Source organism: Bos grunniens, chromosome 19 (assembly GCF_055505025.1).
Source record: "Bos grunniens cultivar Pamir isolate PY7600 chromosome 19, Bosgru_T2T1.0, whole genome shotgun sequence".
NCBI classification, from domain to species: Eukaryota; Metazoa; Chordata; class Mammalia; order Artiodactyla; family Bovidae; genus Bos; species Bos grunniens.
Window position 1 is genome coordinate 41,796,496 of NC_141183.1, and position 23,809 is coordinate 41,820,304.

Genomic DNA, 23,809 nt, shown 5'->3' on the forward strand with positions numbered 1-23,809 from the left:
AAATCAGTGAAGGCTGATCTCTTTGAGAGAGACAGAAAGTAATGGAATTCGGAAAGGCAGAAATTCAGCCTGCCTGTGTTGGGACTGTCGCGTGTCACCTGGCTGGAAAGATGTGACCCTCCCTTAGTACTCTTCTTTCTGGAGCTCAGCAGGAAGAATGAATGAGTTCGCAGTCACACCTGAAACCTGATACCTTCAAACCCCATGATCATTATCTCAGGGCAGCAAGAGGGTTACCTACACATCCAAAGCACACCTGGCCAGATCTCAATGGATTTCTCTGTACCACTGCCCAGGTCTCACTCAGCTTTCTGCTGCTGTGTTTGCCTTCAGGCCAAAGGTCACCTTAGGCTGCTTCCTCCCTCTGACTGCCTGCTGGCTCCAAAAACAAATGGATTATTTTATCAACTGTCTGGCAATTCTTTATCTACTCACACAAACTTAAAAGGGCTTTTTTTCCCTCCACCTTTTGCTTAGAAGCATCTCAAGTTCTTAAGTAAACTGGAGATCTTTTTTTTTTTTTTTTTGGCTTCCTATTTAATGTCAACCTTTGGGCTGTATGGATAGAAACAGCCTCACCAGACATGAACCAGCAAATTCAAGTCCGAGTATACACACAAAAGAATTGAAAGCAGGGTCTCAAAAAGACCTGTACGCCAATTTCACAGCAGCATTATTCACAGTAGCTAAAACATGGAAGCAACCCAAGTGTCCACTGATAGGTGAATGGATAAACAAACTGTGGTGTGTACTGGAATATAATTCAGCCATAAAAAGGAAGGAAATTCTGCCATCTGCTACTGCGTGGATGAACCTTGAGGACACTGCGCTAAGTGAAATAAGCCAGTCACAAAAAGACAAATACTATATGATTCCACTTCTAGGAGGTACTCACAGAGCAGACAAATTTCTAGAGACAGAAAGTTGAATGGTGGTTGCCAGAGCCAGTGGAAAGTAGGGGGTGGAGAGTTAGTGTTTTATGGGTACAGAGCTTCAGTTTTATAAGATGAAAAGAATTACAGATACATGGTGGTCATGGCTGCAAAATGTTATGAGTGTACTTAATACTACTGAATGGTACACTTAAAATGGTTAAAAATGATAAATTTTGTTATGTGTAGTTTACCACAATAAACTTTTTTGAAAAAATATATATATATATAATTTAGATAGCCTTTTCATATCTGGGGGTAATTGTAATAAATTTTCTTTTCAATAAAACTATAAAAATGCACATCAAAAAACAACAACAAAAAACACCAGGCATTGACCACCACCTCATATTAAGCACCCAGCAAAGCCTCCCGGACTCTGGGGAGCCGGGCTGGCTACTGAGAATCCCCCTGGACCTGTTAAAATTCAGATTCCAGGTTTTGTCCACTAGGATTCCACTTCAATGGGATGTGGCAACAGCAATCTGTCTTTTTAAAGTTTTCCTGAAGAGAATTCTGAGTTGCAGTCAGTACTTTATCTAGATGATTCCAGAAGTAGAAGAATGATAGTTTAGTAATTTCCTTGATTATTCTTTCAAGTTAATCAGCAAACACGTGGCAAGCAGGTAGGACGCATAAGGCAGTGGCCAATGCTAGGAAAACAGAGGACAAATACTAATATGAGTTATTTATTGAGCGCTCACTAGGCACAGAGGTGAAATAACTTTTAAAGATCCTCACAGCTAGTAAATCTGACTCCAGAGCCCGCCCTGTTTACCCCTAGAAGACAGCTCCTACCTTCAGCAAGCCTTGTGAGGTAGGGGTGTCACTGAAGTTACCATAATAAGAGGCAGAATGAAACAAGTCTTAAATTGAGGTGTGAAAGCAAGTCCTGGGGTAGGAGCCATATCTGGGACCAGAGTTTGGACTCCGGAGATTATTTTCACCAAACAGCGAAAGGACTGTGAAATTCCCCAGCCTATTCTGGAATGGAGTCACGGAGCATCAGCCCCTCTGACCATGAGACAGATCCACAGTTTTTTCTAATGGATCTTTCTTTAAGACATGGTGCCAAACTACAGCCCAGGTACCAAGGGAGAAAGCTGGCTATTTCCACTTTTCAGTTTCTAAAACCTCTGGATTTTGTAATGTGCTCAGGGTGGGAGTTGGATCAGACAGGAAGTGGTCAGAGGAAAAACTGCAGATTCTGAGTTTTCTTTCCACGTGGTGCCTGCAACCAACTCACCCAGAGGCTGTGATTCAGCATTAGAGACAGCTGTCCATCAAGGTGGGACTTAACAGCAGGAAGATGACCCTGCTGCAGGTGCCTAAGCAGATATTATTTAGTCTGAATTAAGGCTTCAGAGGTTGAAGATCATTCCTAACTCAGAAGAAGTTCTTCTATGCTGGCAGAGACACTGTATTAACCCCACAGTGACTGCGTGTTTTTAAAGATGACAGGCTCTGTGGCTCTAAAGAAACTGGTTAAAAAAAAAGGCATCAATGTAAGATTCTATTTTGAGGAAGTGTGAAATGCTCTATGGGGGCTTCTTTTTTTTTCCTCTCTTTTTTTTTTGGTCCTAATCCATTAGGTATTAGAGAACTGCTCCAACCTAAACATTTATTTTGGCTTTCATCAATATTTAGAATTTATGATACTAGTATATTTTACTGTTTATTTTATTGCTCTTTCTCTTTCCCTTTCAGTTGTTTTTTTCGGCCGTGCTAGGCCTTCGTTGCTCGGCGCAGGCTTTCTCCAGTTGTGTCAGTCGGGGGCTACTCTTTGCTGCAGTGCTTGAGCTCCTCTTGTAGCAGAACACAGGCTCTAGGTATGTGGGCTTCAGTGGTTACAGCATGCAGGTTCAGCAGTTGTGGTGCACGGGCTTAGCTGCCCTCAGCATGTGGAATCTCCGCTGACTAGGGATCAAACCTGTATCCACTGCATTGGCAGATGGATTCCCTGCCACTGTGCCACCAGGCAAGTCCTGCCTTAAGTTTTAAGTTACCTACCTTAACAAGGCTAAATGCTAAATGTGTACAATTAACTTGAAGCAAAGAGAGACTCAAGATTTGCAAATAAAAATTCTGATTGTAAATGTCTTTTTCCCCATTACTTTGGCAGCTATTTCAATGTATATGTAAGCACAATGCCTAAGTTCTATTTCTTTCCAAATAAGTAACACGGGTGAAATACAACTGCTCAAATCTAATTCTGATATCCTAAATCAGTGCTTTCATAGTCTGTGTGAATTTGAAGCATAAAATGAAAAAAAAGTTGTTTCTCTCCTCCTTCCCCCATCAAAAAACCCCCAAAACAATGCACTCACCCTTGCAGACATTTCATAGGTGAAATGGAAGAAAACAGGCCCAAGGAGATGTTGATTTGGAGGCTTATTTAATAAGATCCTGGTGGCAAAGACAAGTGAGGGTCCACCAGAGATTCCTGCCCCAGTCCCCTCCCCAGAGTAAGGCTGTTGCTGGGGACCAACTACTCAACCAGGGGCTACACGTGCCAGGACCCCTGCATCTAAGAGGGCCCGTGCTTCATCTTTGCCAGTGGAACATAAACAGAAGAAATGGGCATCTGTTCCGGGCTGAGAGAGTTAAGAAGCAAGTGTGCCTTCACTCTCTTGCCGCCAAGTGCCCTCTGATGACTGAGAATGACAGGGATCCAGAGGAGGGTAGATCCAAGGGGGTACGGAAGCCTAGATTCTCAGCAATACCATGAAGCAAGCCAGCCCACCAGGAACACGTGCAGACACTACACTTAGCCTGTTAAGCCACTGATACTTCGTCACAGAGGGGCTTCCCAGGTGGCACAGTGGTAGAGAGTCCGCCCACCAATGCAGGAGATGCAGGAGACGTGGGTTTGATCCCAGAGGAAGATCCTCTGGAGGAGGACATGGCAACCCACTCCAGTATTCTTGCCTGGAAAAGAATGGACAGAGGAGCCTGACGAGCTACAGCCCATGGGGTCACAGAGTCAGACATGACTGAGCGACTAGGCACGCATTTTGTTAGAGTGGGCATGTTAATTCCAAGGTGCTGAGACTGGGGACTGGAAGAGGGAGGAAACACTTATTAGTGAGTTAAGAGGCACACTAGGTAATAAATACAATTTTTTCTTCTATGGAAAACTGATTATCATCTCAAATGTCTAAAATGCTCGGCAGGTATGTAGTGTCATACTAGCGTATATGAACACCTAGGTCGTTCTTATTATGTAACAAGCACACTCTATTCTAAGCACTTATTCTAACTCACTTAGTTCTCACAGATTTGTGAGGTAAACAATTATAACCCCCATTTAGCAGATGTGGAAACTGAGGCCCGTAGAGGTTAAATAATTTGCCTAAAGTCACACAGGTAGTAAGTGGCATAGGCAGGATGCAAGGTCAGGCAGCTCTGTTCACACTATACACACACATCTCACAATGTGGGTGGATAAAGGTGTATGAAGCTGAGGCAATCAGTGAAATCATGTCCAGTCTCAAGGGGTCAGCTACTCAGTGCCACTCACACATATTGTCGACCTTCCTATCTTTCAAGAAAACTCAGAAAATTCAAATTTTATGTGAAATCTCCCAATTAAAAAAATTTTTAACCCCCTACAGCCCAAACAAAGCATATCAGCAGACTGCATGTAGCCCGGGGCCAGGCCAGCCACTTGCCATTCCTGCTTTCAGAACAGCTGTCTCCAAGGACCACACTGTCTACCACTTGTCCAAAGGCCCCCAGGGAATTCTGGGTCTGGAAGCCAGAAGAAGCGTCAACTCTGCAAACAACAGCTCCTTCAGGCCCGCTGATATGAATAATTAATTTCTGTTTTCTCACTGCCAGCCCACAAAGGTTACCAACAAGCCCAGCATTCAGGAAGAACACCATGCCCTTCTGAGACAATGAGGACAGGCGTGGGGGGTCCTGGGGGTGCATGGGGAGCCCCATAATGAAGTCCAGCATGGTGGCCTGGGCTCAAAGGGAGCCTGTGGCTGCGGGCACGGGCCTGTGTGCGCGCTCCCCGCCTGGCTGCCTCCACGGGGCCATCAGAGTGGCCGAGAGGCTCGTTAGAGACGTGACACTCTGTGGCCTTCTCGGCTGACTGTCAGCGGGAAAGGGCTCTGAATTCCTCGAGATGCTTTAAAATAAAACAAAAAGGCACAATTATGCAGCCAAACTGAAGGCAAGGCAGCTGCATACAAAGCAGGGCTTTCTTCTAATAGGACCACAACCTCAGCTCGACAGTGCTGAGCCCTCACCTTCCTCCCTGGCCTGCAGCTGTGAAGCATCCGTAATTGGACGCTCCACTGCTTCAGCTCTTGGATTATTCAAACTGCAGGATTTCCAGGAGCCTCGGGTTTCAATTAAGGATATGACCAGGCAACAAGATGAGCACGATCCTCTTACCATCTATTTCATGCACATATTTCATGCGCATGGGCAAACCAGTAATGTCTGTGATGATAATAATAATAAAATTCGCCAACATATACTGTTTACTACATGTCAGGTGCTAAGTGCTTTATATATCAGGTTATTTCATCCTCATACCAATTTAATTAGGTATTCATCATATTATTATCATTCTTCAAGATAAGGAAACTAAGGCCCCAAAAATTTCAGTTAGCTCAAAGTCACACAGCAGTTAAGTGGCAAACTTGGGATTCAAGCCCAAGCAATGTGGTCCTAGACCGCACGCTCCTGAGCACCATACCAGTGACTGTACATTTATGCAGAGCTTCTTGTATGCCAGACCCTATGCTACATATTTTCTGTATATTATTTCATTTAATCTTTATAACATCAGGTGAGATATGATTATCTCTGTTGTACAGAAAAGAAAATAGGTTCATAGAAAAATGAAGTAATTTGGTTAAGGGCACAAAATAATAAGCAGCCTACAGCTTGGATCCAAAATAGGTTCTTCTGATTCAAAGCCAAGCTCTTAAAACCATTGGTACAGAGTCCTAGCCCATCTAATTTACTAGTGTTCATGAAATTAGGCCTGGAACATCATCTAGTCCAATCACCTTATTTTAGAAATGAGTAGCTGTAGCCTGGAAAGATGAAGATTTAGTGGCGAGATGGAGTAGACTAACTTTGACTCCAGAAAGAGCTGGGCTCTAATCGTAACCCTGTTCCTTATTAGCTGAGTGACTCACTGGGTAAGTCACTCATTGAGTGACTCAATGTTTCTAGACATTATTATTATAGAATAAGAATAATAATACTTAGCCTCATGGGGCTGTATTGATTAAAGTATGTGTGTAATATATACTTCTACTAAACACTCAGAATGGCAAAACAATATCATTATACTCAGGTATTCCCAAACAGACTGATAGTTTCAAAAAGTCTATTCTTTATGATTTGAAATAATAGTATAAGTGGTTGAGTAGGTTGTGAGGAAGGCCCCCCAAATCTAATCAATAGACAAAGATGCCAGAAAATTGCATTGTACTTCTGGAACTTTGCTGAGTGTCCTGCTAATTCCAAATGTGCAAAATCCCTGTGCATTCCATTGTCACAAATAAGTTAATATTCTACTAGAACAATGACACTGTGGTGGACATGACTGATCACACATGCATAATCCACATGGTTTTAAACTTCTAGTGTCCTTTTCATGATTTTGCATCTGGAGCAAGGGACCATGCTTGTCAGCAGTGCACAAATATCAAGATTGGTAATGCAATCTAGCTACATTTCGAGGGTCCCTCTATTTGGTTGCCATGATTGGCACAAATATGCCCATGTGACCAGTTCTTCATAAAAAGCCTCAAAACTTTTATTCTAATAGTTTTTTGGTGGTATCTTTAGGATTCTCTCTCTATATAGTATCGTGTCATCTGTAAAAAGTGACAGTTTCACTTCTTTTCCAATCTGGATTCACTTCTTTTTCTTGTCTAATTGCTATGGTTATGACTTCTAATACTATGTTGAATAAAAGTGGTAAGAATGGGCATCTTTGTCTTGTTCCTGATCTCAGAGGAAATCTTTTCAGCTTTGAGTACAATGCTGGCTATAGGTTTGTCATAAATGGTCTCTATTATGTTGAGGTATGTTCACTCTATACTAACTACATTGACATCTTTTACCATAAATGGATGTTGAATTTTATCAAAAGCTTTTTTCTGCATCTATTGAGATGATCATATAATTTTTATTTTTTAATTTGTTAATATGGTTCATCATATTGACTGATTTGCAGGTATTAAATCATTCTGGCTACCTTGGGATAAATGCAACTTGATCATGGTGTACCATCCTTCTAATGTACTGTTGAATTTGGTTTGCTAATATTTTGTTGAGGATTTTTGCATCTATGTTCATCAATAATACTGGCCTATAATTTTCTTTTTCTTATGGTATCTTCATCTGGTTTTAGTATCAGGGTGATGCTGACCTCATCAAATGAGTTCAGAAGTGTTGCTTCTTAAATTTTTCGAATACTCTGAGAAGTGAAGTGAAAGTCACTCAGTTGTGTCCAGCTCTTTGCGACCCCATGGACTATATAGTCCATGGAATTCTCCAGGCCAGAACACTGGAGTGGGTAGCCTATCCCTTCTCCAGGGGATCTTCCCAACCCAGGGATCAAACCCAGGTCTCCCACATTGCAGGCGGATTCTTTATCAGCTGAGCTACCAGGGAAGCCCTCACTTTGAGAAGGGTACATGTCAATTCCTTAAATGTTTGGTAGAATTCACCTATGAAGCTTCCTGGTTCTGGACTTTTGTTTATTGAGAGCTTTTTGTTGTTGTTTTTAATCACTGATTTAATTTCTTTACAGGTAGTAGTCTGTTCATATTTTGTATTTCTTCCTGATTCAATCATGGATAGTGTATGTTTCTAGGAATTCATCTATTTCTTCTAAGTTTTCCATTTTGTCAGTGCATAATTATTCACAATAATCTCTTGTGATCCTTCGTATTTTCTCTGGTATTTGCTGTAACTTCTCTGTCTTCATTTCTGATTTTACTTATTTGGGTCCTCTTTTTCCTTTGATGAGTCTGGCTAAAGCTTTTTCAGTTTTGTTTATCTCTTCAAAGAATTTGGTCTTAGTTTCATTGATCTTTTCTACTTCTATAATTTAATTCCATATAGAATTAATTCTATATTTATTATAGAATTAATGTAATTCTATATTTCATTTATTTCTGTTCTGATCTTTATTATTTCTTTACTTCCATTAACTTCAGGTTTCGTTTGTTCTTCTTTTTCTAACTCCTCTAGGTGTAAAGTTGGGTTGTTTATTTGAGTAAATACTAGGATAAAATATTATTACCATAAACTATGTTTTATTCTGTCAATCAAATAAAATAATTTGCATAGAGGTAATCTATTCTTTATGGTAAAAAAAAAAAAATTCAAACCTGAGATTCAAACAGAGTGCTTTGAGGGAAGATATTCCACACGTCTTCATATTAATAGTTTGCTGTTAGAACATTCCAACACGGCCTCAGACAAGGAAGGGCATCAAAGGCCTGTGCTGGACCTCTCTGGAGTCTGTTGATACACACATTTTTTTTCTTGCTTTTTCTCTGAATCCTCTGTAAAAAAAATCTTAGTCATGAGTACAGTCTGCTACTGAGTCTTATAAAGTGAAAATGAAAGTCACTCAGTCATGTCCAACTCTTCAGTTCAGTTCAGTTCAGTCGCTCAGTCGTGTCCGACTCTTTGTGACCCTCATTCTCCAGGCCAGAATACTGGAGTGGGTAGCCTATCCCTTCTCCACCGGATCTTCCCAACCCAGAGATTGAACCCAGGGCTCCTGCATTGTAGGCAGATTCTTTACCAGCTGAGCCACAAGGGAAGCCCAAGAATACTGGAGTGGGTAGCCTATCCCTTCTCCACCGGATCTTCCTGACCCAGGAATTGAACTGGGGTCTCCTGCATTGCAGGTGGATCCTTTTCTAACTGAGCTATCAGGGAAGCCTGAGTCTTATAAATCCTTCTAGCAAATCACTGAATGAAACAAATGTTCAGCCATTTCTGACATTGTTTTTCACACTTTTGAGACCCACCCTCTCAAATATATAAACAAACAGCTATGGTTACCACTTGGCCTTAGTGAGAAGGGAACTTGGAGATTTCCAGGACATTACTTTGATTTTTGAGGCTCAGGGAGACATTCTTCTGTATGAATATAAGTCAGGTGTTTGTATCAGCCAAGATAAACGAGGTAATGCTGCAGTAACAAATAGCACCAAACATTTCAGTGGCTTAAGATAACAATGGTTTATTTCTCACTCTAGGATATGTCCACTGAGGGTTGAATAGGAGCTCTGCTCTGTATTGCCCTCTCTCTAAGACCCAGGATAACGGAATTGCTACTGTTTGGAACAGCATATATTGCAGTAGCCAATGAAAAAGAGTGCTCTGAAGGGTCTCACTCCAACACTAAATGCTCTGCTTTGGAGGTTGCACACATCATTTCCATTCAAACTCACTGGTTAGAACTAGGCAAACAGTCCTACTCATTTTGAAGGGAATCATGAATATAATCCTACCTACCGTGTTCCTAGACAGCAAAGGAGAATCTAAATATTTAGTTTATGGTCTTAATGACAAGCACAGATCTTCATTAGCTGGGGAAGGCCTAGTTGGGCAGATCTGAAGTATTGCACTGACCACCTTCAAGAAACAACACGCTCTATCAGAAAGAGGGATGCAAAATGGCAAATTCTCAATAGGTAGGATGGATATGGTAGCAAGCCGGAGGGCACATTTCAAAATCTCCCTGGGGCGTGTTTGAAATGGCTGATGTTTGAAATGATGATGTTTGAAAATGGCTTCAGGAAGAAAAGCACAACACAGCCCTTGAGAATCATAAGCTCTAGAATATGTCACCGATTGGTCCTACTGGTCCAAAAAAAAAAAGAAGAGGAGAAGGGGAAGTAAAGAAGAAGAAGAGGCAGAGAAAATGAAAAAGGTGTTAAATGCTAAAGACCCCAATAGTCTGTCCATGAAATTCTTACTTGAAAAATAAACAATCTTTCTCTTGTTGTTTAGTCGCTAAGTCATGTCTAACTCTTTTACGACCCTATGGACTGTAGCCCACCAAATTCCTCTGGCCATGGGATTTCCCAGGCAAGAATACTGGATGGGTTGCCCTTTCCTTCCCCAGGGGATCTTCCCAACTCACAGATTGAACTCCTGTTTCCTGCATTGGCAGATAGATTCTTTATCACTGAGCTACCAAGGAAGCCCACAGTCTTTCTCTTATTGTTCATTAAATACAATATGCCAGCATTGTGTTAGAGGCAGGAATACTAGAATTTTCTAAAATAATGATCTAATGTACACAATTTATGGACTTGAAATCCAGCAGGGGAACAGAGAGGCAAACCATTTTAATCCATTTTATAACTGTTCAAATGAATGTGCAAGTTCAGGCAAGGATTGTGGGGCCAACACTGCACTGGTTTTCCAAAAGCCATTCACAGTTCCCCTTCTCCCTTAACATTCTTTACTATAGACGCTGAAGACTGAAAATTCGTGATTCTCTAAGCCCTCCTGGCAGCTCAGGCCATACTACTCAGTGTTGGCCAATAGCATGGAAGTAGCAGTTGCTAGGTAGGACTTGGGGGAAAGTCTTTTAAAGGGCCAGACAGCTAGTATGATCACTTCAGTCTGTCTAATCTCATTCGATTTAGGGGCTAGAATAATCACTTTGTCTTTAACGCAGAAGATAACTGGGGCTGGAGGAGAAAGGCTAAGGGCAGAACAATAAGTTATGGCAGTGATTTAGATTAGAGGTAATGGAATAAACCTCTGCATATTCATGAACATTTATAAGCACCTCCTATATATCAAGAACTATGACATTCTGGGGCTACAGCGACAAATAAGATACAGGTCAGTATAAGGGTGCCTCTCACCATGTCAATCACATTCCCAGGGCAGGAATGAGGGATTTTCTGCCCCCTGCTCCAAGTTCAGGCAACACAAGCAGGGATGGGGCCCAGAGAAATTAAAGCCAGCCCCACTCTGCAGCAATTCAAAGGGACACCAGGACTGCTACAGTAATGGAAAGAAAGCGACTTAACAGGCGATGCTCTTTTTATGTATATATCTCACCCAAACTAGCCCTGATGTTGCCCCAAATCCGGTCTAGTTATTTTAAATCACTGCATGTGGCAAATTAGAAGATGAAATGGCACAGTTGTAGGAGAAGCCTGGACTCAAAACAGTCCCACTTGACTGGTGGGAATGGTCTAGAATTACAGAGTGACGATTACACAACTTGGCGAATACAGTACAAAACTCGACTGTCCGTTTTAAACAGGTGAATTTTATGGCATGTGAATTCTCTCTCAATAAAAGTAATCAATTAGTTAATTATTCGGATGGGAGAATAAACAGTCCCACCACTTAGCCCTAAGCAAACTTGGGCTTGTTGGTTAACAGGTCTGTTTCCTCAACTGCAAAACAGAGAACAGTATTACCTCTTTTATAGTAAGAAAAGAACAGTAGACTGTTCTGAATATTAAATGTGATCACGTAGGTTAAGCATCTAACACAGTGCCGTGCAGGTAGTAGAAGCAAAATATCTTCTAGTTTCTTTCTTCCTAAGTGCCAATAAAATTTTTAAAACAATCATTTTTGCAGCAGCCGCAAGACGTGACATAAGCTCTAGGCAACCTCCCTTCAGACAGTCTTATCTCAGGCAGACAAGAGCAGGAATCAAATGGGAAGACAGGAACACGAACCAAAGCTCTGCTCACTGCAGAAAGACTGCAGATTTACTCTGCAGCTCCGCAGTGCAGAAATAACGAGCAATTCACGCAATGGAAAAAACAGCTACACAGACAGAGCAGTGGTAAAGAAAGTCGGTCAGGCACAGACATTTCTGCCTATAATTCTAGTTTAGAATCCAAACAGAATCGTTTCCTAAATAGCCAAATCCACCCCAACACCTGGTCAAGTCTGTGTGGCCACAACACCCAGCCCTGATGGTTAGAGGTGACCCAGGTCCCACTCTTGCTATGGTTCCTCAAAACCAGACTGAACCCAAAACAAATCTTATATAACCAGAATCGTCGGGCACAGTACCACACTGGAATTTAAGTCTCCACTGAGCTTCTCCTTTGTGACTCTTAGAAAATCAACCGGCTACTTATCAAGGGAAGATCCCCTAGAGAAGGAAATGGTAACCCACTCCAGTATTCTTGCCTGGGAAATCCCATGGACAGAGGAGCCTGGCGGGCTACAGTTCATGGGATGACAAAAGAGTCGGACATGACTTAGTGACTAAACAACTTATCAAGTACCTGCTGTGCACCCAACCTTGTGAAAGATAGATACTGTTGTGAGGGAGAAAAAGGATAAGCCATGATCCCTGCTTTTGAGGAGCCAGCTAACCTCTTAGTTTGAGAGCAACACTTTAGAGTAAACATATAAAGGCATCGTGCCTTGCACAGAGCAGTGGTTCCGTTGTTATTTGTTCACTGGGTCAATGAATCAATAGATGGTACAATAATAAAACGACTGTGTAAGTATGGGGCTCACTCGAGGAACCACAAGATGGGTTGGAGTACTTGGAAAAGGCTTGTGCCAGAAGCTGCTAGTTGCCTACTCAATATCAATTCTCCCATTTTTCCTTGCAACAGAGACCCTATTTTATTTGAGGTGGCCATATGCCCAGATAAAATACTACATTTCCCAGCCTCCCTTGTAGCTAGAGATGGCTAGTGAACTCTAAACAAAAACCGTCAAGAGAAGCTTCTAGGAAAGTGCCTTAAAAGGCAGACCAACAGCTGCTACTCAGTCTTATGTCCTTTCCCCCTTTCTTCTAATTCATGTCTGAAACAAGAATGTGATGGCTGGATTTCCAGTAGCTATTCTGGACCATGAGGAACCTTGGGACAGAAAAGCAAAAAGAAACGTAGATTCCTGACAATTATAGGCTCGCCATTCTCTCCCTGGACTGTCTGCCTCTAGAATTCCTTTATATGAGAGATAAAGAAACCTCTATCTTGCTTTTTGGGGGTTTTGTTGAATGCAGCAAACCCATACCTTAACTAATACAAGTTTCCACAGAAAAAGCCAGGCCTTAAAGGAAAGACTCACAACTGGGGAAGAAAAGGAGGGAGGGCATCTCAAATGCCAGAAAAAGCACTGGAAAAGACACTGACAAGAATGAGCACTGGCTGAAGCCAAGAGGCTAGAGAACAGGAAGTAAGGAGAAGACAGATGATGGTTTTGCAGTGGAGACAGGGCTTGATTGGGGAAGGATTAGGGACCACAGATTTGCTCCCTCTGAAGGAGCAAAACATCATTGGACCTGGAGCGAGGTAAGAAAGGAGAGAAAGAGGCAGATGAAGAGGCTTGGGGAACTTCGTTCCATGAAGAAATATAAGTGTGAGCTGTGGCCTGGGTCAGCCGACTGAAAATTCCTGGACTTAAGACAGTAACAATAACACCATCTAAGATTTATTAAACACTTATGTGCCCTGTTGTGTGCGTATGGACTCTACACACATTATCTGACTGTGGCTTCATGACAAGAGTATCATATAGTCTTATCATTATCACCTCCACTTGGCAGACAAGGGATTGGGGCTTAGAGAGAGTCAGTAACTTGTCCAAGGGAAGCCATACAACCCTGCAAGCTAGGCAACATCCAGCCCATTCTTCAGAGGCGGAAAGTGTTTGCACCATTCTTTCAAAGCCAGGAAAAGGTATGAAGATCCTGAGTTCAAAACACAAAGATCCAGAGACTTCCCTGGTGGTCCAGTGGTTAAGGCTCTGCGCTCCTAGTGCAGGGGGCCTGGGTTCAATCCCTGATAGGGATACTAGATCCCACACGCTGCAACTAAAAGATCTTGCATGCTACAATTAAGAACCAACTCAGCCAAATAAATTAATTAAAAACAACAACACACACATACACAAAGATGCAGAGTTAAATACAGAGCCAACTGCTTTGTGAATAGACTCTTCATCAGAAGAAAAACAGATCAGAGGAATGCAAAAGTTTTCAGGCTTGGGTGCATTTACTACTTGTAGAGGAGGAAGACATTGCTAACAAGCTCACCCACACCTGCCTGGCTGGCTGGTGTTCATGAAATGTAGACAGCGCTAAGATGGTGGAACATGCATTAGAAAACCAAGCAAACAGTGATGGCATCCGCATCACTTCGGTTACGAATGAATTGTAGCCAGCCACCAGCTCCTGTATCTCTAACAGTTTTTTTTAATATCTCTCCACAACAGAGAATAGGGGAAAAAAATTACTTTATCACATCTAAGGCTGAAAATTTTGAGTTAAGACATTCAGCCACAGCCACCGAACACAAGAATTTCTTCCTGAAGCAAAAATCTCGTTAGTCACTAACGGGAAGAGAGAAAATAATCCATCAGGTTACAAATAAACTAGGTAACATGAGTACCTAGTAGGAAATATATTTCCCATGAAGATTAAGAATAAAAATTCTCTCTTGGTAGCCTGGCAGAATCTAATGCCAGGGCCTCCCAAGTAGAGAAATCTGGAAATCTACACCAGGCTCAGGAAAGCCTTACATATTGGAAGCTAGAAAGTGTCAGCTTTGTAAGACTGATCCAAGTTTCATGCTGTCTCTACTACAAGCTGTTTGAGGCTGGGTAAATGTCTTCACCTCTCCCAGCCTCCACATATTCATCTACAGAGTGGGAAGAATAACTTCCACCCACTAAATGAGGTTAAATGAGACAGTCTGCTGCGCCTGTTACTATGATTTCGACAGGACTCACATCTTAAGCATTCTCGGCTTAAAGTTCCAAGAAAGAAAAGACCGTCGGCTACAATGGAAAGAGCCCCGATCTGGCTCCTAGACTCTGCTTGAGGGTCATGACCGTGTGACCCTGAGGTTATTATTTTTAGGGCTCGAGGATCCTCATATGACTGAGGAGGCGCAGGAAGACTCTCAGACCAAATCTAAGATCCTTTCTCATTTGAGGCCCTTGCATGTCACTGAGGTTCTAAATGGCAGGCCTTACTTAGTCACTCATTTCAGGATTTAACAAGTTACCTACTGGAAAGTTGTTCCTTTATCTAAAAAGAAGCAAAAAAGTTTCTACCCTAGAAGCAAAAAGGCCAACGAGAACCTTGAGGGTAGGGCACCGATTTTTGCAGTCTTGACCCTTAACACAGACCCGGCACAAAGCAAGACTCAGATAAATCCTTGATGAGTGGAATGGATGAGTAAATGAACGAAGGATTTTTGAGGGCTGGCAAAAATAAGACTGTTTGTCCTCCACTAAGCCAAGTTTAATGCAAGCAAAAAAAAAAAAAATGCTACCAATTTAAAATATTAATGATATTTACTTCATCATCTGAATGACGATCAGAATACCAGATGAATGGCGCTGCCAGTCAACGTGGGCTTTTGCTGGGAGAGTGCACTTTGGTCCACGTGTGGCAGAGGGGACACCATAGTCTACAGAAGGGACACATAAACTTTGAAGAAGGACATGTCACCCAGGGTGCAGATAGCAGGGGTGATACAGAAGCATGCCAGCATGAAAGTGAAAATACCAGGGCCTCCACATGTGGCTGGCCAGTTGTTGGGAGCCCAAGAGCTCCCAGCTAAGGCAGGGAGACCTAAAATCCAGCAGGCAGACTGCTCACCTGTGAGGCCAAGGCCACAAGGAGTCCCATGGGCAAGCGGCAACCCTCATGGTTGACCTCAGCAGATGAACTGGGGTCTGTTGGGGACTTTAGTGACAAAATAATATATAATACACATATATACACACATATGCATTTAAAGGTCAGTGTGTGAATAAAGTCGTCAGCTCTTTAAGTATTTTATTGTACGTCATTTTCATAACTACCCTGAGATGTAAGTGCTATCACTGGAGGCAGTATAGCTTGGTGTTTAAAGGCAAAGACTTGCAAGTCAGACTGCATGCATTCAAATCCTAAGTGCCACTTAGGGTAACCTTGTGGGTTACCAAGGTACCCAAGCTGGGTAACCTTGGGCAGGTTTATTTAAGCCCTCTGAGCCTCATGCTTCTCATACATAAAATGGAAACAGTAGTAGGGCCCGTCTTATGAAACTGGTGTGTGGTATACATGAGTTAACACGTGTAAAATGCTTAGAACAGGAACAGGCACAAAGCAAGTCCTCAGGAAGTGTTAGCTTTTCTTGTTATTTCTGTTAATAGAGACTGAGATGTATTAAGGCCAGCGGCTCGTTCACGGCCTCACGCCTGCTGCGGGGCTGAGCCTGAGCACACAGGTGGGTCTGTCTTCACAGCACATGTGACCCAACACGGCTGATTCTAGCTCTGCAGCCCCCAGCCCCACCCCGTTCGCATCGCCGCCTTCATTCATGCCACCCATGGCCTCAGTACCAACAGGGCAATAAGACGCTAACTGGAAGATACTAAAAGAACTGGTATTCTGGGGATTTCCCTGATGGTCCAGGGGGTAAGAATCCGCCTTGCCATGCACTGCAACTAAGACCTGTGGCAGCCAAATAAATAAACACTTTTAAAAAATAAAGAAAGAAGAACTGGCATTCTAACTCAAACCCTGATTTGTCTATTATGTGTAGAACAAACTAAATGTGTCTTGGTATGGGGGTCTGCAGCTCAGCTAAGAGAAAACGACCCTTTTCTAAGGAGGAAGGCACTTCTGCCTTTGGGCCTTTTTATGTGAGGTCTCACATGCTCTCTCTCCTTGAAACTCTGAGAGGAAAGCAAAGCCTGAATTGTGCAATAAAACCCGATGGGGTGAGGCTCTCTGAGTAGTGACAATGGGCATGATTCCTGGTGGAGAGGGAGGAGCTTAAGGGCCAATCCAGCCAGAGAGCCTCATAAGCCAAGATCACCACCCTGCCCTGGGTCCTGCCCTGCTTCTGGAAGGTTCTAGAAAGAGTCAGAGCCTGGCTAGGGAAAAAAAAAAAAAACACAAAAACCCAAACCACCCGTGATCCAGAATGATCTGAGAGTGGAAAGCTCTGAAGCACTGACTCAAAGAAAACGACCCAGAGTTGTAGTTAGTTGTAGTTTGTTAATACTATGGGTACTTACTATTGCCAGGCCCTGTTCAAAGCCCTCTAGAAATGATATCCCATTTATTCTTCATATCAATGGTATGATGTCACCTGTGTTTATTAGTCCCATTTAACTTATGAGAAAACCAAAACACAGAAAATTCAAATAACTTCTCCCAAGGTCATACAAGCAGTCTAGCTTCAGAGCCCATGGTCTTTATCAGCATTTTCAAATCTTTAGAACCAGCCCTTAGCATGAAATACATTCTACATCAGCACCCAGTATACATTCACAAGTATACAGAACCGAAACAAAGTTTTAAAGCAGACTACCACTCACCATTACTGTGTGCAATGCACTCTGATGTTTTCCATTCTATTCCATTCCATTAAAAAAAAAAAAAAAAAAAAACTATCACTCAACAAATATTTATGGAACACCTATTATGTGTTAGACACTCTTAGGCTTTGGGGCTATGTCAGTGGATAAGAGATAAAAATCCTTGCCCTTTGGAGCTTGCATTTTACCAGAGAGAGAGAATGAATAAGATCCACGTGCAAAATTGTAGCATCTGAGATGGTAATTTGGCAAGAGCTATGGAGAGAAGTGAAGCAGGGAAGGCCAAGGGCAGGCAGCCAGAGGAGGCCTATGACGCTTTCTCTCCCCATCATGCTGATTCCAGTGGGCTGGCTGTCACCCACAGCTGGAAAAGCCTGTCCTCTAACCTCTCCACTCCAGCGCCCTCTGTATGTCTGAAGGCTCTTCTGCCTAGACTCTGTGCACGTGACACTCGTATGTGACCATGTGCACGCGTGTATACCTCTTATAGGAGTGCATGGATGTTTTGCATGCCTGTATGAATATGCATGTCCACCTCTATTCGCTTCCTCACTGGGGAGGTTTGGGAGACACGAGGCAGCGCCCCCACACGCAGCTTTCCAAGGGCTCCCTACACAAGCCTGCCCTGCAGAAGGATCCTGGAATGGAGCCTGAAAACCAGCTCAGGCACCATGAGCCAATGCCATGAGTGCCAGACATGTGCCCTGGCTGGAGTCCTCAATTCAGAGGAAGGGAAATTTTGTTGTTGGTGGTGGTGGTGGTCCACCCAGAGAGACCACCTCTTGTAAATCGTTAGGGCAGAGGGAATTAGTTCCCAACCTGAATCAAGGTGCTCTATGTGGTAGAGTGCCCTTAAAGAGAGAGGAGAGAACAGAAATCAAACCACTACCTGGGGGAAAAGCAGTGCATCAGGCACACCTGGCAGACTGATTGATGTGGGTCTGGGGGGAGACGGGATTGCAGCCAGCTCTAAAGCGGCCCTGGGCCCCTTGGTTAGTCTCTATGGAGGGCATTTGGAACTTGGCACTAGAATGAAATCTTCAGACTCTAAGTTAAAGGGGGCACATAAAAATGTGACTAGCATGGGCAGCAAAAGCATTGCCTATGGGAGAAGCAGCCAATCTCTGCTAATGAATAAGCGTAATTGATCACAACAGATGACTTGATGGCCCTTCCAAATGTGCTTTTAGCAAAGTGGACAGTTTTTCATTCAAATGCAAGCTCACCCAGATAAGATCTAATAATGGAGATTTTGGAAGAATCCCAGCATCCGTGATTTCTTCTTTTTTTTTTTTAATCCTTCACTGAACAGGGAAAACATCTTAAGTTCCTGGCTTGACCCAACCAGAGGACAGTTTATGCTTTCCCTATGTCTGAGGAGACTCTGACAGTCCCTGGGGCAGCAGAGGGTTGGTCACAGGACAGCCCACATTCCTATCTGTCTTTTCCTCTTGGGCCCCTTTCCCATTCCTGACCTGTGGGGAGCTGGGTGGGCAGGAGACTGCATTCAATTCAATGCAATATCCATTTATTCAATAAATACGTACTGAGCAAAAGACCCTGATGCTGGGAGGGATTGGGGGCAGGAGGAGAAGGGGACGACAGAGGATGAGATGGCTGGATGGCATCACCGACTCGATGGACATGAGTTTGGGTAAACTCCGGGAGTTGGTGACAGACAGGGAGGCCTGGCGTGCTGCGATTCATGGGGTCGCAAAGGGTCGGACACGACTGAGCGACTGAACTGAACTGATATGCAAGGCACCGTGCTGACCACTGAAAGGGGATTCCACCACAAGATGGCTAAGCTCAGGTCCTGTCCTCAGAAGACAGGGCAGATATGAGGAGAAACAAGAAAATGACAGGAGGCCCCAGGGGAGGTCCCAGCTGGCTCCAACAAGCACTTAATCTTTCTGAGCTTACGTTTCCTCCGTTATCAAAGGAAGGCCCGGCTGTAGGCATGATCTCTGGCCATTCCGCCAGCTCAAAAACTCTATGATGCTAAGCCCTCCCCTTCCCACTCAGGCTCCTAGGAAGCTGACAGACCAGGCGCTGCCTTCTAGGAAGGAGACAGTCAGCAAAGGAAGGGGGTGCTGAGGGTATAATGGCCCTTTCCCAACGTGAGAGCTTCCTTCATTTTGGCCAGAACACAAGCTACAGGCTGGAGAAGATGCGAGAGCCGTTCAGAAAATTAAGTGGAAGTTTGAGACTTCCATATCGAGGAATCTAGGGAAATGGGAACCGCTGGAGTCTGTGCAGGGAAGGATATCAGTTGTGGCGCCGGGGAACCTAGCCGACCTGCGAGGATGAGTTGGAGGTGGGGGTGGCGGTGATGCTGCAATGAAGTAGAAAGGCTGAGGCCCCAAGTGAAAGATTCCTCCCACGGTGTGGTCGAGGGCATCATCTTTTCATCCCCTGTCATCGTCATAATGTTTATTTTCTCAAACTCGCCCAACCGAAATCCACTTTGCACCATCATTTTTAAGTTCTACAAGTGCCTTCAAGGTACACACGTAAATCATATCTCCCTTCTGCTCAGGCGCCTGAGGCCAAACAGGACCATCAGGGTGTGCCAGGAAGGGGTGGGAGATTCAAGATACAGGATACAAGAGGCGAGGATGCACACAGGGGTGCGCCTACCTGCAAAGGAGCCGTCCTCGTGGTCGGAGCTGTTGCGGCTGCAGTCACTGCCCCTCTCGGGCGAGCTGTGGCTGGGCGAGTCCCGCTCGGGCAGCCCTAGGAACCTCTTGCGCCGCCACTGGGGGAGGTGCTCGCGAGCCCGACGCCGGGGGGGCTCCTCTGCCGCCGGGGGCGAGCCCCGCCCGTCCTTGGCCTCTGCCTCCAGTTGCTCTAGGTCCCGACTCCCGCGCACCTGCCGCCGGCCCCCGAGGATCAGGTGCATCCAGCGATGGGAACCGTACGCCCGCGCCGGCTTTTCGGCCTCATCGCAGGTCCCGGGCCGGCAAGGGGCCACAAGCAACTGGCTGAGGGCGAATTTCTCGTTCAGATCCACCATCTCGAAATCGTGGTCACTGCTGTCGCCCCCATCGTCCGCGCCCGAGGCGGCGTCCGCCTCGCCCTCCTCCGAGCCCCGCCCCGCGCGGAGCCCGGCTGACCGCTCCTCTCTCCGGGCGCCGGGAGCCGTGCCATGGTGGCCTGGGGGCGCGCAGTCCTCCCGGGGCCTGAAGAGGAGGCGAGGCTGCAGGAGCTGCTGGTGGATGGCGGCGGTCAGGCTGCGCACCGCGCCCCCGGCCCCCGCCGCCCCGGGCCACGTGGGAAGGTCCAGGCACGTGTAGGGGGGGCTCTCGGTCTTGGCGGCCACCGCCGGGTCGGGGAGCGACGGGCCCCGGGGGTCTCCATCACCGCCACTCGCTGCGCCCTTCTCCTCGCGCTGCGGCCGCGGCGGCGGCTCCCGCTCCAGTCGGGCCGGCGCCGGCTCCTCCGCGGAGGCCCCCCCGCAGTCGCCGAGTCCGCCCTCCGGGCGCCCGCAGCCGAGGTCCCGCTTTTCCAGGGCCGCCTGCAGGTAGACGGCTTTGAACTTCTCCTCGGCCAGCACCTGTTGCAGCCACTTCAGTTTGAGTTTGCTGCGCTCCAGCTCGCGTTCCATGTCCAGCACCGAGTCCAGCTGCATAACGGGCACCTCCTCCCCAGGGAACTCGGCCCGCCAGTGGCGCTCAAAGTCCTGGGGGTCCCACATGCCGGGCGCCCCTTCGGGCCTCCGGGGCCCAGCGCCTCCGCGCGCAGCGGGTTGGGGTCGCGCCCGGCTCTCTCCGCGCTGACGCAGTCGCCTGCTCTTTACTTCTGCTCCAGATAGAAAATAAGGGAAAAAATAATAATAATAAAGTTTTTTTCCCCTTCCGCCCTCGAGCCCTTTTCTTCTTCTTCTGGGTTTCGCCTCCCTGACGTCATTGGCCACCGGCGGCGGCGGAGGCGGGGGCCTCGGGGCCCTGGGTCCGCCCCCGGGGGCAGAACGCGAGGAGCCCGCGGTCTGCGGCCGGGGCTCAGTGCCCGGCGGCCCCCGGGCTCCGACGTCTGGAGAGCTGCGGCGGGGGCGGAGCCTCGCGGGCGCCTCTGGGCGGCGCGGGCAGCTGGGAGGCTGCGAGAGCGCCCGGCGGAGCGGGCCTGCAGAGCAGCCCATCCCGTAGGCGGCCGCCGTGGGCCCGACTCGCATCTTCCCGGCCAGTCCCGTTGCGCAGCTCCCGCCGCCGCCGGCGCAGACCGCACAGGCTCTCCGCTCCGGACCGCGGGGCCGCGAGGCCAGGGAGGCGAGAGCGGCGGGGAGGGAGCGCGCGGGGGCGCCCTGGGCCGCAGCCAACCTTCAGCCGCCCGGCCCTCCGCAGTCTTGCCCGTCCGGGTCACGGCGGCGCCTGGGACCGAGAAGGAAAAGGTGCGGGAAAGGCGATGTGGCCTTGCGGCGAGGGCAGGTGTCAAGGGAGCCGTCGGCGAACCGGCGGGGTTGTCCCTGCCTTGGATTTATTGAGCGCGTTGAACTACTAATTCGGGCCTCTCTGGTGTCTCAAACGGTAAAGAATACGCCTGCAATGAGGGAGACTTGGGTTCGATCCCTGGGTTGGGAAGATCCCCTGGAGGAGGGCATGGCAACCCACTCCAGCATTCTTGCCTGGAGAATCCCCATGGACAGAGGAGCCTGGTGGGCTACAGTCCATGGGATCGCAAGGAGTCGGACACAACTGAGCGACTAAGCATACACACACAATTAACATGTCCAAAATCACCGAGCTCCTTAATCTAAAACGGGATGAGACTGTGTGTGTGTGTGTGTGTTTGAGATCCATTAAAGCTTTCTCTCCACTGCTCACTAGAGCTTTTCAGGGGAGACATGGGCAAGGATGACAGCTCCAAGTGGCTCTGCTTAGAGGCCCCTGTGACTTCAAAGCTGAGGATACCCCCATGTGACTCCTTGTGACTGAATCAAACCAGGGCTGGCAGGGGACTTAGACGCTGACCTGGGCGTCTAAGAGGACCCTCCACTTTGCTTCCTCTTTGTGGCCTCAACAATTCTTCTGAAGAGAAAAAGAAAGGAGCTGGGGACCCGGGGCTGGGCTGACACTGGGAGTGGGGCAGAGGGAGGGCTCCCGCCTCACCCGCCTCACCACCTCTTCACACCTGGCTGCACCCCTTCTCCAGGGTCCTTGGTGAGGTCCCACTGTCTGCGGAGAGAGGGCCTGATCAACTGTCTCATGCTCTCTGCAAGGGAGGACCTTGTTGGTGACTCACATTTTCTTCATTTTAAGGATGAGGAATTTGATCCTGTAAGAGGCTTAAGTGACTTGGCAGCTAGGAATTCTTCCTGGCCACAGTGCCCTTTGGGGACGGGAGTTAAACTCAGTGACCCCTCCTCTCCAAGTTCTCACCACTGGCTGCTCATATAAACCATCTGAACAGACCATCCTTCTTCCACCTTTCAATCCCTTTCAGGCTGTCCCTCAAGGCTGGTTAACGGGAAGATATCAGAAAGATATTTCTTAACCACAAATGGGGCTTCCCTGGTGGGTCAGCAATAAAGACTCCACCTGCAAAGCAGGAGATTGGGGTTCGTTCCCTGGATGGGGAAGATCCCCTGGAGGAGGGCATGGCAATCTAGTCCAATATTCTTGCTTGGAGAATCCCATGGACAGATGAGCCTGGTGGGTCTACGAGACAGATGAGTCCATGGGGTCACAAGAGTCTGACATGACTGAAGCGAATGAGCAGGCATGCAACCACAAATGAGACACTGTCACTCTTCTGTTCAAACCCTTTCCTACCCCCCACCCCCACCCCGTGGCTCTTCACACCTCCAGGATGGAGTCCAGACTCCTCTCCCACAAAGGAGATCTTCCCACTTTTGGTCTCTACCCACCTCTCTGCCTTCCTTGTAGGCTTAAGCTTTATCAACTCCATGCTGTCCCCAAAAACACCTTGTTCTTTTTTTTTTTTTTTTAAATTTATTTATTTACTTTATTTTTGGCTGTGTGAGGTCTTAGTTGCAGCACGTGGGATCTTTACTTGCAGCACATGGACTTCTCTCTATTTGTGGCGCTCGGGCTTAGTTGTCCTGCTGCTGCTCTTAGGGTCCCAAATAGGGATCGAATCTGGGGGCCCCTGCATTGGAAGGCACTGGACCACCAGGGAAGTCGCAATGACATCTTGTTCTTAAATGTACCGTTTTCCTCTTCCTTAGAACTCCTGTCCCTCCACACAGGCACAACTACCTGCTGCCTGGAGGCTCCAACTCTCCTTTAAGATACGGCTCTATCTCTGAGAAACCTTTTCTGGTCCCTCTCCCTCCTCTTTATGTCACACTCCATCTTATACAAAGCTTTATCTTTTTGCCCTTGTTCCACTTTATGGCAATTATCAGTGACATCTTTGTTTCCCTTTCTTTCACAGCTGCTCTCAAGGTCAGGGATTGTGTCTTTTCCACGTGTGTATTCTTGCTGCTTCTTGTAGAGCGTGATTGAGAGATAGCTGATAACTGTTGAATGAAATGAATGAATGAATGAACAGGCAGATGACTGGATTCTCACCTTGCAATTCCTACTCCAATTGTGAAT

At 46.3% G+C, this 23,809-nt stretch overlaps 1 protein-coding gene across 7 annotated transcripts in view; it reads right to left on the bottom strand.

Moving 5' to 3' along the window:
- The window catches only part of ABR (ABR activator of RhoGEF and GTPase), a 185,938-nt gene extending 164,785 nt beyond the window's left edge, over window positions 1-21,153 (bottom strand). For 4 of the 7 annotated variants that reach the window (XM_086359865.1, XM_086359863.1, XM_086359866.1 and 1 more), the window contains exon 1: window positions 19,893-21,128. In XM_086359865.1, coding sequence (XP_086215991.1) covers window positions 19,893-20,949 — 1,057 coding nt within the window. In that variant the 5' untranslated portion in view covers window positions 20,950-21,128. Of the gene's footprint in view, window positions 1-19,892 lie in introns of all 7 variants that reach the window. The other 3 variants (XM_086359867.1, XM_086359870.1, XM_086359864.1) reach the window with 2 other exon arrangements.
- Window positions 21,154-23,809: the final 2,656 nt, after the last annotated feature.